This window comes from Convolutriloba macropyga, chromosome 7, assembly GCF_964194025.1.
Source record: "Convolutriloba macropyga chromosome 7, txConMacr16.3, whole genome shotgun sequence".
Taxonomy (NCBI): Eukaryota; Metazoa; Xenacoelomorpha; order Acoela; family Convolutidae; genus Convolutriloba; species Convolutriloba macropyga.
The window spans coordinates 49,619,131-49,637,341 of record NC_134474.1 but is presented as its reverse complement, the minus strand read 5'-3'; the positions used below and the strand labels follow the sequence as shown (position 1 = coordinate 49,637,341).

The 18,211-nt window shown below is 36.0% G+C and overlaps 1 protein-coding gene across 1 annotated transcript in view; it reads right to left on the bottom strand.

Annotated features, from left to right (window-relative positions):
- LOC142343099 (androglobin-like) overlaps positions 1-18,211 on the bottom strand; it is a 307,512-nt gene that overhangs the window by 261,008 nt on the left and 28,293 nt on the right. Inside the window, 3 exon segments of the mRNA XM_075394786.1 lie at positions 8,837-8,926; positions 15,023-15,221; positions 15,962-16,115. Coding sequence (XP_075250901.1) covers positions 8,837-8,926; positions 15,023-15,221; positions 15,962-16,115 — 443 coding nt within the window.

Below are 18,211 nucleotides of genomic sequence, written 5' to 3'. Positions count from 1 at the left end.
AACCCTTACCTAACCAACCAAGTTAGAAGATCAGGCAGTCCTAGACCAAAAAACGCACGTGCCAGACTGGAACAAGAAGAAAAACGTGAAGCAATAAAAGCATCAGCACAAGCAGCACAACAGTCAAATACACCAAGTAGAGAGACAAAACTAGATCAAGTTAGAGCAAGTATAGCAAAATATTCAGGGAAAAAGCCCAGCAGTTCAGCAAACAAACCAGTAACTAGATCTCAATCAAAAAAATCTTCACCAGGCTCATCTAATCAAAATTTAAACCATTTTAGTCAAGAAATAAATGCAACATATCTAAGTTCTCCAACAGATATCTTATATTCACCATACTCTTTTGCACACTGTATATCAGCAGACCTTGCAATGGCAATGAGATTAGCCCGACAAGTCAAAAGCTGGTACCCAGCAGCCCCAAGTGCAATTAGACTTAGATATCCACCTGATATTGGCTCAGTTTTAATTTACTTCGACCCCATTTCTGAACGTTATATCTTCAGTTTAGTTACCAAATTCAGATACTACCACAAGCCCACATACGAATCAGTATTAGCAAGTCTCCATGAACTGAGAGAAATAGTAATAGATGCAGGAATTTCACACTTAAGTCTTCCAAAACTCGCCAGTGGCTATGATAAATTAGATATTAACATCATTTTTGAGCTTATATGCCAAGTCTTCGACCCTCTACCCATCACCATCTATATCCATTAGCATGTACAGACCCAGTACAGTCTAGCAGTACCCTTCATTTGCCCCAAAAGCCCAACAAGCCTGAGCAACTTAGCCCTAAAGTCCAAAAATCGCCAAAAATTCGAAAAATTTTGACCTCAAATCCTAGTTATTTTAGTATATCTCCAGAACTACTTGTCTGAACCTGGATTAACCTATTGTTCTGAAAAGCCCTTATCTAGTAGAAGCGATTCCAGCTATTATTGACCCCATTTGACCTGTTCTAAGTACCAAAAACTTAGCCTAAAATTGACCCTTCCGAAAATCCTAGGTTCACTTCAGAAAAATAGTCATAAAACTGTGAAAAATGCGCCGATCATCCAAAACTTTTGCGCTGCAGCATTTTTCCAGCGATTTGGAGAACTTTAAAAATTGAGTGACGCTGGAGCCCTCAATTTTTGACACTTTTCGAATCCGCTCGAATTCAATGATAACTCCTACAAAAAACCTTCAATTGACCCATTTTATAGCCCTAGACCATCCTACGTCTCACGCTTGACATCCCAGTACCCAAAAATCCCGTCAAAAATCAATAAAAGTTGAGTTATGACAAAAATACCGAACCCTACCAAAGTGTGCTAAAATTGATTTAAATGTAGTGTAAATTATATCCCAAAAACATGCCAAAAACTGTCCCAAATGCCTCCAGCAGCTACCCCCAGCTGCCACCTACATGGTAAAAACTCAAACAACCATTAAAACCCAATATTTCCAAGTATATGTTGAAAAATGACGAAAAAACGAAAATTGCGCTTCTGCTTCAATTCACTGCTTCAAAAATTTTGTCATTTTATCTCCCACATGACCCGATTGAAGCCACCTATACCCCCTACAACCCTAGTGCAACCCCCCACTAGCCTCGCAGTACCATAAAAACCAGTCCCAGCTCGTCCCAGTATCAACCCTGAAGACTTAAACCCAAATAAGCTCTGAAATCGCCACAATTTTGTCAGGAAAAATTCAGTTATTTCCTACTAGAGTCAAAAATATTAACTTCTGACAAACATTAACCATACCATCAGCACTCCCACAACTATATCTCTCAGAATATGCACTCCCAGCCCCCTAGTGCCAATACAAGCTGAGAAAAGACTGCCAAAGTAACGAAAATCACAAAAAATCGAAAGTAATTTCAAGAAAAAGTGATCAAAAATGCATCTTAATACTTGAATATGCCCGATTTTATTGTTAATTCAGTTAGCCCTACTCATGAGCAGTCCAACCATAGCAATATCAATCATTTTGAACAAGTTTTTCATAGCCTAATAGCCAATAACCTATCCCCTATCTGGGCCTTTCCAAAAAAAACCCAGGTTCACTGCAGCAAAAACGTTATAACTCGTGAAAAAATAGTTGAAACCGCCAAATTTTTGCGCTGCAGGGTTTTTTGAGCCGATAAAACGATTCACCAATTTTGAGCTCAATCGGAGCATTTTAAAAATTGAGTGACGCTGGGCCCCTCAATTTTGGAGACTTTTTGAAAATTTACGAACATGTTCATAAAATCCGAAATATTAATCAAAAATCCGATATTATTAGCTTAAAACACCCGCATGCTCAAGCTCTACACGCCCAAATCAAAAATATTGAAAATTGCTAAGTAAAATGTTGAAATAATAGTAAAAAACTGAAGCCTACCAAACTCTTCTCAAAGTTGTCAAAACAGAGCCAAAATTAGACTATAAAAATAGCATTAAATAGCCGAATTATGAGCCCATATTCAAAATTCAGTCTCCCTAGTAGTTGTCCAAGCCTAATAAACCAATAAAATCGCATACAAATTCATGTTGAAAAAAGTGAAAAAATCGAAAATTGCACATATTTCACAAAATTTGGTCCGAAATTCTAAAGTGAAAAACTCAACATATTATAGTCAAATCATGCATTTAACCACACCAAAAGCTGCCACCAACATAGTACTCACTAGTATGACCCACAATTACCGTCGAAAATCAATCATTTTCAACCCATGTCAACTTATGCACAAAACATGACGCATCACAAGTAAAAATTCAGTAAATTTCACAGAAAATCTGGCATAAAACCTAAGTTAATCAACTCCCAACCTACCAAAATGCTACCTCTGATACCCATAGATATCAGCACTAACAGTTAGCACCTGATTTAGGCCACTAGAGAATCACCAGACCGACACATGTCTCGAAGAAGCTCAAATAGTGGAAAAATCACGCTTAAAAATTAGCATTTTGGACGCAAAAATCAATGTTCTGACCCGATAAATAGCTTCAAACCCTATAATTCACTAATATACATTAGTACCAAGCACAAACAGTACCATTTTAACCATTCAATACCGATAATGTATGAACAGTGACGACTTATTCAGACCGAAATTTCATGATTCAAAAATAGCCAGGTTCAGATCACGAAAACAATCATAACTTTGCGAAAAATGCTTAAATTGCGCCAAATTTTTGCGCTGCAGGGTTTTTTAAGCCACTGAAGCGACCTACCAATTTTGAGCGAAGCAACCTGAAGCGACCTACCTACTTCCGATCGGAGCAATTTAAAAATTGAGCGACGCTGGAGCCCTCAATTTTTCGCATTTTTCGTTTTTTCAGACATCAGTAAAAAAGTTGACCACAAAGTGTCCAAAAACCTGAATTTATTGCATAGTTATTCCCCACCGATGTCTACTGAGTGGGCCAAGCCAAAAAATTTGCCCAAAGTTCAATAAAAATTGAAAAATTCACATATTTGCCACACTAGCCCTGATGCGGAAAAATGTCCAAAATTACGAAAAAATTACATGTGAAAATTAGTACCAAATACTCTTCCAAACCAGTCCAAATTACACACAAGTGCTGCTAACAACCAGATTAAGTATCTAGAACCATTAGAACCAGTCTATGATCAATAATTCACAAGTAAATTAAAGTTAATGCCCAAAAATCAAAAAAGCCGTTATGTCACCAAATTCTCACTTTCACCAATATGTCATTATAAAGTCACACACCGCAATTAAAATATTACCACATGCTCATACACACCACAGCTCCTAGTTCCAACAGTAAAAACCAACAGTCAAAGCTACAATTGCCAAATAATAAGTAAAAACTCACCAATAAATGCAACTACACTACATGATAATCAAAACAATTGAACTGAAACTAGTTATTTTCCATCGGCGCACCTTCTCACTCAGCAAATTCAGGCACTAACTGTTGACACACGCACCAACAAACGCAGAAAAGCCATAACAATCAGTCACTACTACCACTGACATCAACTTATTAGATAAATACTCACTAACTGTCCCATTTTCCCCTATTTACTCCCTGAAAAACTCGAAAAAACATGTAAACACTGCATAATTCGACCCCCCCAACCACTATCCCCATCATCACACATCCATTATTCAACCAAATAACCACACTTCAACATGTTTAAACACCATATTTAGTAGTAATATCAATAAACACACACATCAACACACATGATCACAAAATAAAGCACACCTGAAATGAACAAACATCACATAAACAAGTGCCATATTGAGAAAGCTAGAACTAAAAGACCAAGTAACGTACATAAAAGAACAAATACACACCGGAAGACCAAATAGAACCAGTTGAAACACTTAGAAGAGCCACATCAGTAGAAGATTGTCCTGAAACATAGTTGTTATTATTGAAATACGAAAATGTTACTTACAATTGTGTTAAATCTCGTACTTTTCGGCCCCACTTTTGAGACTCCGATTAACACGGAAGCGGCTCTGGCTCAAGGAATAATCTTCCACAAGGAAGGGAAGATATTAATCACTGAGAAGTTCATTAATGTGGAATTTTTAGTACAGTTTCCTCGTTATAATTTCACGATCAGACAACAAGTAGAGACTCTACTTACCGAACTCTCACAGAAATGGATAACAAAGTCAGAGTTAGGTAATATGACGTCCAGTACCACGTATCGGAATCAGACACAGGCCTTCAATGTTGACTGGCTTTACACGAAGATCCTCAATGAAACAATCGAAGCCGAAATTGAAGTCCTCAAACTACGCAATGAGACCGAAAAACTCCTCACCAGAGTCGAAGAAGACCCTCACAATCGACAAAAACGAGCCGCCCCGCTTGCAATCGCAGCCGCAGTCGCTGGAATTGGACTTTTCGGTCCAGGAATAGCAATGAGCAGCGGAGGATGCGGTGGAATCACAGGAATTTTCGGATCTTGTCAGCGAACGTCTCAAAACGCTGAAAATATCGATCGATTAGCTAACAGTTTCAATAGCCTCAACGACTATGTCATGGAAATCGGAGCACAAACCGATGAGAAATTTTTCCTAGTTGCTGACGAACTTGCAAATGTTTATAAAGTTCAAAACGAAATGCAAGAAAACCAGAACAGAAACTGGAAACTAGTTGAGGAACAATTTGCAATTGTAGACCATAATCTGAATGCACTAGCCACCTGTATGGAAATTCAATTATCACAGCAACAATTGAACTTTAACTTTGACACAGCAGCATCATTACTTCTTACCCTTTATGCAGATATCAAAAGTTACAGAGCAGCCTTATATTCTTTCCGAATTAATGTTATAAATGCAATTCCTACTTTACTTGACAAACGTCTTCCAATCTCATTAGTACCTCGTAAATCTTTAATAAAGATCCTTGATGCAGTCCATGATAGCCAAAAGAACGCCCCAGATCGTCTAACTTTGGCAATACCCATGACTGACATACTTTCGTACTACGATGCGAAATTAGTACAAGAGATTTCGACAGTTGAAGACGGACTTTTACTGACACTAGCCATTCCCCTAACCTCTAGCCAGACAGTGTTTGAAGTTTATCGTGCAATAGTAATCCCTATGCCTCAGAAGGACTCTGTAGATGCCTTACGATATGTGATAGAGGGAGAATACTTAGCAATATCAGAAGGACAGATGGAAACTACAGTACTGACCAAAGCTCAGTATGACAACTGTCTTGGATCGCTACGATACCGAATCTGTCATGAGACAATGGAAACCCACATTGGATTCTCCTCGTGTCTAGCAACCCTCAAGTTTCACCACACAATCTCAGCATTGAAAGTATGTGATACAGAGAAGGTTGTGTTACCCAACCCAGAACGAGCACAGAACCTTGGATACGGAATTTGGCTCCTAACATCAGCTTCAAGTGATTATACCCTTAGTGAGATTGGTACGGATGAAAATGGCCGACACATCAATGTTCCTCATAAAGGTTGTAACATCTGTTTAATCACATTAAAATGTGGACATACAATGTTCAGTGACCACATAAAAATCCGAGCTGATTTACAAAGCTGTCAGTACCTTCCAGCAACGAGAATTAATGTAAAACTACCAGATCCACTTGCACACTTAAATGACTCAGTACCTAACATAAACGACCTTCCGAAATATGACTCCAGTACTGAAGCAAACCTCGATTTATTGAAGAAAGTTAAAACCGAATTTATTTACTCGAATAGAAAGTTATCAACAGAGTCACTAGATGCTATAGCAAAGCCAATTACCACCGAAATGAAGTCATTTAAACCAGCACTAATCGACAAACTTGAATCCTACGTTCCAATCAAACTTTCTCTCTCGTTAACAATCATAGTCTTTATCGGAAATCTAGCCCTACATATTCTCTTCATGTTCTTATAAAATAAAGTAGCCTTTGTACGACGAATGGTACCAAATTTCATGAAGCTTAACGGAACCAATGTACAGCTAAACCCAGTAGTTTCCGTACCCAAACATCTGAAAGCAGATGTAGTCACTACTCTAGCAAAACAATTAAAGCAACCGCCAACAGTCATCTCCCCAGAAGAACTTGGAACCCTCAAGCGACAACGGCGAAATTCCATGCCTGCAACTTCTACCATGTCACTCAACACCATGGACCGATTCAACACAGACGATGAACTGGACCATCAAGCTCAACCCCGAGATGAAAGTATTCTTTAAGTTCATGAAAGTCTTAAATAGTTCAACAAGTATTAACCCTTTAAATGATTCAGTATCCCCTCATTCATTAAGTTCTCATCATAAGTGATCTAAACCAATAAATCAGTACTCCAACCCTAGAAATTAACCAGAGCTGTTAACCACTTATTCAGTCAGTTCAAATGTTTTCAAAGTTTAGAGCTATTACTCAGTGAAATAACCATGATATATTTCAGTGCTAATCTTAATGTGTTCTCTAAACCCTAACTCTACCTTCTATTCTCACTATTTCCTCAACATTAGCGCATTTTGACATTCTTAATGTTCCTTCAAAACCCTTAATTTTGTCTTAACCCTCTTTATTTTAACCTTGTCTTAACTTAAACTTTATTTCTCTTATCTTCTTTCATTGTCTTTAACTTAAATGCTTTCGTTCCAAACTATTTTCTAAGAAAACATAAATTGGGTGGCTCCAACAAAAATATGTTTATAACCTCATATTCGAGCAGATTATATGTTTTATAGAAAAATTGTAAAACCCCAGTTCTTTCACTAGAATTTTCATGGAAAATTTTCATAAAGTCGGGTAGTGTCACGCACCTATTTCGTTCCTTATAGTTTCGTGATGATATTCCTTAAAATATCCTTAAAATAGTGCTTTATATTAATTAATATTTATTTAGTTTCAAGGCCATTTATAGCTAATATTTCCATCTAGGCCTGTTGCCCTTAATTTGTTTATGTTTACAAAAAACAACCGCTGATTGACAGTTTTACTAGCAAACACTTCAAGTGCCTAAAAGCCTCAATATTTACTTTTTTGAGTTTCTTGAAGATAAATTCACATAATCAGTAAATAACTTCATGAGAGATTATGTACTTGGTGAAGTAATTATTCTGATAAAATAGGTGCTAATACGGAATTGTATATGTACTGAACAAACACCAAGAGACGTACAAAAGCCGGAAATCGCCCTACTTGAAAATCAGTAAATATTTGCGAAGGACCAATTCAACTCAAGGCACAATCTTGCGGAACCCACTATCTCTAGAACACCAGCGAACCGACTCAGAAACCAGTTGATAAAAACTAAAACTTTCTTTCTATTATTGTAACTTTTGGCTTTATTTTAACAGAGAAAATAATAAAAGATTGAACTGGCAATTCTTTTGGAATTTCTTTTAAGTCAGAGACTACTTGTTAGAAACAAATGTTGGGATCACAAATACTTCTAAACCAAGGCAACTAGTGGATATATCGCACATCCGAACCGCTCAATAAAAGGCTATCACTAGCTAGCTTTATTAAAAATATATCTGCTAAAAACCGCACTGTGAAACATCAAAATAAGTCCTTGGAAAAAATGGCAATAATTACTTTAGATTATCTTCATAATTTACATCAAAAACACCACGGATAAGAACTTTATAAATCAGTGCGTAACAGTTATTGTAGATAGTTTCCAAATTTTTCCCAATACTACATCAATTGTAAGGCCCCCTTGTTGATGTCCTGAAAAAGAATGTTTCAGTTTTCATGAAAAAAAGTAAAAAGCTGTCCGATTGACAACGTTATCAGCAACCCATTAAAGTTTCTCAGCACCTAAAAATTCTTATAAGCTCTTTTAAGTTCTGATACAACAAAAATTTTGTTATCAGATGATACAGGATAACAATACCACTAAGGGAGACTGTTTATCATGTAAGAATTGATTAGATCTCACACGATAAAAAAATGGATAAGACATCTCTTATCAGATTTTATGCAAAAAAAACATCCGGATTCATTGTTTGTGACTCTTCAAATTAAATGTTATGGCTAGTTGCAGCTTTCATGCCAACCATTATTGACACAAAAATGTTCATCATTACTTTGAAAAAGAAAACTAGGTTGGAACAATTGATTCCAATGTAAAGAATTTCCGTGATGATGTATACAAAACCATGTGGAATATCATTGGTTGGCAATCTGCAACATATGATATCATTGTTCAGTAGTCAGAAATGCAAGGGATCGATAACAGACTTTGAAAACAATTTGAATTTGATATGATTTTACAAAATAATTAATGAAAAACCAAAAACTTTACTCATGGTCGTAAATAATTCGTGGTTGATTCAAGTATCCAATGTGACTATATAGTGAGAGCGTGTAGTACTAACATGACAGGAACTGGTTCGGGTAGCCAGCCAGTGAGAGAGTGCATAACACTCTGTTCTCCAAACTCACAGTCTATGTTACCACTACTGTAGCTGAAACACATGCATAAACATAGCTGAAGGATAGAGAAGAATACTTTAATTTTTATTCTAGGTCAGATAAATCGATCGGCCAAAATAAAAAAAAACAGTTGAGAATATAGTTCCTCCCCGCTCTAAGCGGAGTCGGAACAAAAACTCTTAGATACGAACCTCCTATACATCAAAGAACCGTTTGTTGCGGTTCGAAGCTAAGAGTGTTTGTTCCGACCCCACATAGTGCGGGGAGGAACTATATTCTCAACTGTTTTTTTTGTTCAGTCAATATTGGCCGATCGATATATCTGACCTAGAAAGACATGAGTGGTATCATTGGAAAGCCCATCGAGCGTAGAACTCTAAAATAAAAAAAGAAGTATTTCAAAAATCAATTTTTTCGAGGAAATATCCAGGATCAATTTTTGTGATCATTCGTCGCTCTACCGTAATTTTGTTCTTTTAGCGTAATTTTTTAACAAAATCAGATATTTTAATCTATTTATGCTAATATCAGGGACATTTTAGAATTGCTAATAACCGCGCAGCCCAACAGCGATGCTTTTATTAGTCTCATTTTGGTTCTTACAACCGAAAGGATTAGGATTATATTGGGAGCCATCTTTTTAAGATCTTCATATTTTTTTTTACTTTTTAACGTCAGCGACGGGTCAAAGTAAAGCGGTGATTTCAGTAGCGCCACAAAACTGTATGAAGCAAAAGGTGGGAGTTTCAAAGCGTAAAATTGTTTCAAAGTGCTTTTAAAAGCGCGCGAGAAATTTTTATTTCAACAAACTTTTCAATTTCACAGATATTTTTTTAAATTACTGTTTCCACTGTTTTCTTCGCTTCATTTACCACGAATGCAATTTAAGCTGATGCATGTGTCCTAAGGATCTAATGGTGATTAGATGCTATTGTTTCAAACGACCAATATATGAAAGATTTTAATGGCTTCAACTCGATGATTTCATAATATAAACATTGAGTTTTACTAGTATTTCCCATTGACGGTTTTGCTAGTATTTCCCAAAGGTCCCTTCAAAGAGCAAGGGCCCTTGAATTTTGAGTTGTTTTTTCTTTTTGTTTTGTCATCATTATTGCCAGGTACCATTGAACTTTCTAATGAAGCATTATTGAGTTTGTCTAATAATTTCAATCTATAACTTTTGCTCTTTTTGCATGTCCTTGTTGTTCTTCTTTTGGTATTTTCACTAATTCTATATTCACGGAGTCAATAAAATTTTTGTTAGAGGTCTTTGTTAGAAGTTTATGCTTTAGATGACTTTGAAATCAAATGTTTTTCAATATACTATTTGATTTTTCGATTTCGCTTTATTCATTGTTTTTCTTTTCAACTTGTATAATAGTCTAATTAATGAGAGCTCCGAGCTGATTTTTAGTAAAACCAAAAAGCAAGAAAAACGAAGGAATTCGATTGGCGGCTCCAATTTTAATCGACATTTTTTTGCTGCAATTATGTTTTGTATTTCACAAAACCATTGGACTTTTGAGTTTTGTCATTTGGCCTTATATTGCCTTTTTTTCTCGTTCTCCACGATAACAGGTCTCATCAATTCCCAAAGCAGTCCTAGTGTCTTCGTGAGTCTAATCTTGTAGCGGGCTGAATTTAGTAACTAAGACACCATTTATTTTTAAAAAGTTTCTATGAAATTATAAATCTTGCTTTCATTTATTGATATTTACCTCGCTTGTTTCTATCTCTGGGATTTTGCAAAAAAGTCCATTAATTCCGTTTTAGTGACAAGTTTCAGTTACTGAACACTAAGAGGGGTAACTATTTTTAAAACCCGATTAGGGACTTTATTATCAGGTTGCGTGTTTTTAACTGTAACGCTTTGTTTCTGAACATGAAGAACCACATTGAGATAAAAAAATTGTTGAAGGCATGGCGCTTTTTTATTACCTAAACCACTGCATAACTTACAGTACTCTTCTCAACTCCAATTTCATTAATTCAAGGCTTGGGATCTTTCGGTACTTTTATATGGTTATCTTGCTGGGCATCCAGATCTCACCGAGCTGCGTCTATTGGAACTCTCAAATTCTCAGTGCCTCAAATAGTGCTATGATTTTGCTAATTGTCCGCAACTTTACAAGCTTTAAAAATCTTTGCCAAAAAAGTATCAGCTAATTCAAAGAAATGTAAGACTTTTTTTTCACTTGTAAACAAGAACTGCTCTAACGTGAACGATATTTACGTAGTAAACAGCAGGAAGGGCATTTTCACGCTGATTAACACGAAAAACGCAGTAGCACTATTTTAACAAAAAAAATCCTCTTTCTTCAGGAGCAAAAGAATAGTGAATGACTCTGCTTTTTAGGGGAGTCAATTACAAATTGTGTTTTACGGAAACGATAAATAGAACTGGACAGTAAACTGGACCGACTATCGTCGGGCGAATTGGTCTCTTACCGGTAAGCGTTTGGCTTAAGTAATAGCTGGCTGGAGCTTAGGGATAATAGCATTAGAGTTGGGGAGTGAGAGGAGTGGCAGGGTCAAACGTTGGGCGAGTGTCAAGCGATGGAGGGGGTTGGGATGGCTGGACGAAAGGGAGTTGAAATCATCACGTGGAGGAGGTTTGAATGTTAGGAGGGGTAGTGAGTGGTGGCTGACAACGTGACAGAGAAGGGGCAAACTTTGAAGACTAAGAACGTCCTTTACACCATGAAATTTTCTCCTCAAGACAGTGTTGGTAAGTCGGACACGTAGAGAATAGTAAGACGTAGGGCTCCAGCAGAGAAGTGTCCAGCCACTCCATGGCCTTCTAGCCTTGTCCATTTATCCCGATTTGAGGACAAAAAAATGTCAGACGAAAAATTGGAAAGCCGAAAGATAGCATAAGAAAAACCACAAGACTAATATAATTTCTGCAAATTTCGTTTCAGAGCAATTAAAAATGATAACAAAAATTCATGCACATGGAAGATCCACTAAAAATGTAACTACTGTATAGCAGAATTTTAATTTTCAGTTTTGTTGATTCTGTGTTTAAATGATTTAGGTTTAATACAAATTATTCAGTCCGTACAAATTATTTGTACCGCATAAAAGTGGTTTAAGTCTTTTACTACTATTACTACTCATCGCCCGATAATGGTTTTGAGCGTACTTGATATTTTGATCTATCTGAATGTGAAATATCGAGTTAAATTAAATAGGGGTTAACTGGATAATCATAGCGCTCTGTTTCATGAAGGACCTCAGTGTTTGAAGTTTGGTTTGCGAAATGAATAAAAGCTAAGCTCACAATCTCATTTTTGTTATTTTATGTGCGTATCTGACTAACTCATCATTTAGTAAAAAAAACCACTATCAGCATCAACTTCACTGCTATAGATAAATCTCTACCGCACATTACCCAGCCTCGTTGTTATATATAATAATGCATTCTCGTCAATTTAAGTAACACTTAAATTTTGTTTAAAAAACATTAACGTGGCGGGTACAACTCCGTTGAAGCGCTCGCCGCACATCAAGATAAAAACAGAAAAAAAAGAACAAGAAAAAGACGAGATAGAAAATAACATAATATTTTTTAAAAAGATCTAAATTAGTCTGCAGATTAATAGATTGTAAAACTAAACTTAATTCACCGTTTAAAATGAAAACTATTAGGCGTAATACTAATGTCAGCTCTCGATCGCTCATATGAACTTTGATGAACCTTATGCAATATGGCTTAATGGATGAGCTTTAACGTTTTATTCCATTTGCTTTTGATTTTTGCTGTTCTGACATTGACCACTACATTCCATAATTCAAGGAATGAAAGAAATTAAAACCCATTCAGTTGAAACAGTGAGCGAGGTCATGAGTCGAACGTGTAAATCGTGAATTAATTTGAAAAAGACTTTAAAAACCATTTGCTAAAAAATTCCAATAAGCAAAATCGAAAACCTTGAAAAAGTCAAATTCCTGCATGTGAACAAAAAATAGCTCTCGAAAATTTTTTCAGATACCGTTTTCTCAATCCAATGTAGAACTGGAGGGAAAAAGTTCAAGCCGCAAAACCACGCGCTCCTTTGCTCAATCTCCTGTATTTGCGTGATCAAAATCACCACTTCAGTTTGACTTCAAAATCGCGTAAAAATAGAGCGCCTAAATAATAGCCGTTGAGGGGCTGACAATGGCTATTAACCCAGCTAAATTAATTGAGCAAGTTTGCGCATGATCACCCTATGATGCCCATAATTTGTTTCATAGACATTTTAAAATGAAAACAAAAAACTAGACACAATTAAAAACGATTACGCTAATTGAAACCTCGGAGAGGTTAAAAGATTGTGACAACAGAAAAAAATGAGCTACAAAAAGTTAAAGTCTCATTCGATAATTTTCAGCTTAAAGACGAGAAAAAATGCTGAGAAGTGCATCAAAGCCATCAAGTTGATAAAAAATTTTAGAAAAACTTTTGAAAAATTGTGTAAATCGGGCTACAAAAATTTGCAATTTGGAATACTTTTTTGCCAGAAATTACAAATAAAAGAGCGAAGTCAGAACTAACCGAATTGTAAGATTGTTGAATTGATTCTTGTGGGAAAATCTGGTTTGTGGACCGTAATTGTTACAATGTAGCTTATGTAGGCTGCGTAACTAAATCCAAGTTTGCTATCTACAGTAAATAATAGAATAACAAATAAAAACAAAAACGATTAACGTCGGAACAATTTCGCTCGAACGACGAGTGGAAGCTCTAATCTATTGCACCCTGCTTCAGTCGGGGTGGATGTAACTAAAATCACTAAGGGGCTTCAAATGACGTCATTAGAGGTTATTATATACTACTATAACCACTCACAAAAAATAAAATGAAAAAATTATACCAATTTCGGCGCACTTTTCAATTGGCAGTTGAACTTGCGTTCAACTGGTGACTTTCGTGAATGAGAGAGAAATTTAGATCGCGCAAATGAAAAATTCAAGGGCGCAAAAGCTACTCGAAAAGTCAGAACAGTCAAGCAAAAATTTTACATATTTTGCGGTTACAATTATTGCTTCAAACTTCGTTCGAGAGCATTTAGTGAGCCAACAAGAGCAGAGATTGACTGCAACCAATTCGCAACTGTCTTGCAAGATAATTTTCCATCTTGTAAAATAACCTTTATCTTGCAAATTCTTGTGTTCTTGAAAGATAAACTTTTGTCTTGCAATATCTTACAAGATAGCCTTCTGGTCTCGACTGGGGATTTCATTTGATTATTTAAAAATAAATGGTTCAAGAAGCACCGTCCATTCTTTTTGGGCAAAAACTTGATTGCTATATTTATGAGCCATTGAACAAGCAGTTCAGTTGATCACGGTTTAATCATCTACCCTATCATTGGGTGAGACAAAAAACAAAAAGTGTTAGAGTAACCCTTCAATACCCAGTTACAGTAACCCCTTCAATAGGGCGACTTTTAACCATATATTTCGCTAAAACTGAGCTAAGAGCTTCTGCTTTTATTCAAAGTTGTCTCAAAATATATTTCCGAACCAGTCACATATATTGCGGTAGCAACAAACAAGGACCGGAAATATTGAACTGCACAAACCAAAAAAGTACAATTTTTTCAGTTTTATGCTGAAAAAAATTTACTAACTCATCAAGTTCTCAAAGAGCCAGATTAAGAGCTGGTTTCTTCATCTAAATTTCATTTAAGAAGTTATTATTCGAGTGAGGTGACTCGATCACTCAGCAACGAGGTACCAGCAAAAATACTAAGAAAGCCAGAATCTCAGGATACTTAACCATAAAACGGCTTCTTTTTATTTTGTTTCTATACAACAAACTAAATAGAGATCAAATTTCACCTTTGGTTCACCTGTCTTGGACAGAGAATTAAGGTGTTTAACGGCCTAAAGAAACCAGATGAAAAATGATCTATTCAATTAAACGTTATACCAACAAGCTGTGTTATGTTTATGAGTGATTTTATGCCTCAAAAATTGATGCTGGGCCGTACATAACCCAGCCATTCGCAGAAACATTGATGCAGTAGCTGAATTATATACTAATAAAATATCGGCGATGGACTCGAGATTTTTCATTCAATATGTTTTTATTAAATAGAGGAACGACTTAGAGCAGGAGGTTAAAGAAGGCTTACTCGAGTGAGAGGACTTTAATAATGGCTTTGCTTAGCAACATAGGCCACAGTTCGTATTTGATAGTTGAACAGGGAAGTAGAATATTGTCATTTTCATCAAATGGGAGGTTGTCGTCCACGTATATCTTCCTCCAGCACCCCATCCACCACAATCTAACAGCATACTTGCCATAGTGGTTATATTGGGGAATATTCGGACCTCAGAAATAAATGACAAAATTAAACTTCAAAACAACATTCACATCTTCCAATAATAAACATTATGACGAATAAAATAAAGGAATGCTCATTATTAATCAAAACAAACTGTTGGTCACGGTGTCAGGACAATTTACCCAATTCCATTTTTCACAATGCCATTTTACCCAACCTGCCATTTTACCCAATGCCAACTTACCCAATTTACCCCATTGCTAAATTAACAGGAACGACTACTTAGACGACTATAAAATAAATGGCCCATGGGACTTGATATGAAACTATCACAACCGAGCGTGGGATTAGCCAATTATATAACTAAATGGCCCGTGGGACTTGATATGAAACTATCACAACCGAACATGGAATTATATTGTCCACAAATATTTTAAATCATCCTTCTAATAGCGACTGCTAATTTGTAATCGGATAATTGAACGAAAAGATCAAAGAGCATTGGGTAAGTTGGTATTGGGTAAATTGTCATGTAACCGTTGGTCACATATACGTTTCAGCAATTTGAACTTGCACTGTTTGAAAGAAACATCGGCTACTTCACAATTTATTTTTATTTTGAGCAGAACGCGCTACTTCTAATCTTGGTATGAAATATTGTAAAAACAGGAAATATTGAAGGTAAAGATTATTTTTGACTTGTAAACTTAACCAGCTGGTTATAAAGACTGGCCAAAATAACTTAACTGGCCAAAATAGAAAGTTTACTATGTCATTGATTATTACCTTTTCCCAATTTGGAAATTGCGTAAATGTGTTCCCATGGCTTCCAATTTGTGAATTCAGTCTGACTACTGGAGCCCAGTTCAGGTACAAATGCCATCGATGTTCCATTCAGTTTCCACAGAGCAGTTATCTGGCTGATGATCCAGCGAATTGTCTAAGCAACACAATCAACTTACTTGCACGAGGGTTGAAGACAATGGATTTTAGTGATACAAGAAAGGAACTCAACAGCAGCCACACGGAGCAGAAATAATTCGGAAATACCTTAGTCGAGCTTACACGCCTATATTGTAAGATCTTGTAAGAATCTTGCAAGACTCTTGTTCCAAATTGTATAATCTTGCAAGAGTTTTGCAAGATTCTTACAAGATCTTACAAGATAGGCGTTAAATGCAAAACTCTTACAAGATAGGCGTTTTCTCCGAGTCTTTGTTTGAGTGTAAATAGAACAAAGAATTGTATTAGTTTTTTCAAAAAAATCTTCAGCCACTGTGAACATTTCACACTCCTTTCGAATCTGAAATAAGACACACGCGATAGGAATTTCGAAACTTATCCTTGTTAATTCAAATTTGATCGTCTCATGAAGCGAAGGGTCCTCTCAAACGTGCACATATTCTGAATCTTTTTTGACCGGACCTCTCTTCACGTCTTGCCCGTTTTCGCTTGCTACTGATGATTTGTTTTCAATAATCTTCCTCTTCGTTGAATGCAATGACCTAATTGAACGGGTGACCAATAAGCAAAACACCCCGACATAGTCCAAATAAAAGAGAATAATGTAAAGCATTTTAAATCATCACTCAAAAGTTTTATTTAGATGATATTGGCTGTTCTCTAAGCAATGAAATAGTTTCAAAATTGAGGCGCCTTCTATAGGTTTTTGGTATTTCCACATTCTTGGTATTTTTCAGTACGAAATGTAACTTGCTTGCAAACTGAAAAGAAGCTGAAATATATCTTATACAAATTCTTATTTTTCTCATATGGGTCATTTTCATCGAGTAAAAAATTGTCAAACCAACACAAGACGAGTACAGTTCAATCTCTTTTTGCCTATCTGTTTTATTGAAGTACAAGTTAATTTGGTTAATTTAGGTTTTATGTGATATTATATTGACTTTGGTAGGCCATTAACGGCCATTAATCCGAGAGTTGCTGTGATTCCAAACTTGGATTGTGACTTTGAACTGATAACTAATGGCATGGCAATGAGTTATTAAAGTCGACTAAGATTATCTTACCAAGCCACATATTAAAATAAGCATATCCATAAAACCACTTTGGTAGGTGTTTTTTTTTTAAAAAAAAATAGGCATTGAGCTTTGGTCGTACTTAATGTTTGTTTTGTTGCTTGCCTTGTCTCGTAGTCTCGTCAATGCCATATATCATTGGCACTTCTAAGCGGCATTGTTTACTTCGTTTAATGTTTTTAGTTTACGGAGAATTTTTATTCAGACATCACTTATTTTCGAAAAAAATTGAAAATTTTCTATCTCTTCCTCATTTGGGAGACTATTAATTCAAAAATGTGGATGACCGGAAAATGAGTCGGAAAATCATGTGCGAAAACACATTACCGAACCTCCTTGTTCCCTTAATTTTGAAATCAAAATCTATTGGATTGTATCCATTTGGAAAAACTGTCCTGGATGAGAACTTCATTTACTAACTTAAGTCCACAATTTTTTGAATAAGGAAAGATAAATGCATTTCGCTGCTTTTGAGGCTGTTTTAGCGTTTCGTGTATAACAGTGACACACCTCACTAAGAATTTTCAATTTGCATCACTTTTATTTACGATGAAAAAGTTATACGTTAATCGTAGAGAAAAGCGACGGAACAAACATGAATTTCGTCACTTGTATTCACTGTTAAAGGCAACAATTGTTCACAATTTTGAGCACGAATTTAGCCTAAAAACTTATTGCTCCAATGACTTGATTGTTCTTGTACACGGTCATGTCTGCAAGACATTATTTTCAGGATGAGATCCGAATGTACTTTTCCATGATCAGGGTATTTTAAGGCTGCAAATTTACAATGCTCCAGAGAACATTCAGAGAACCTTTTTTGTCCTGTATTTTACTATGAAAAGTCTCTAATATGACATGATCATAGTAATGCTCAGAGTAAAAATGCAGAATTGAAATACTATGATTCAGGGCTGTTTTACAATGTTACCATGATCCGGGCCGTGATATGGGAAGTTACAAAACTACTAAGTGCTTAACCCCAATTACTATTGCG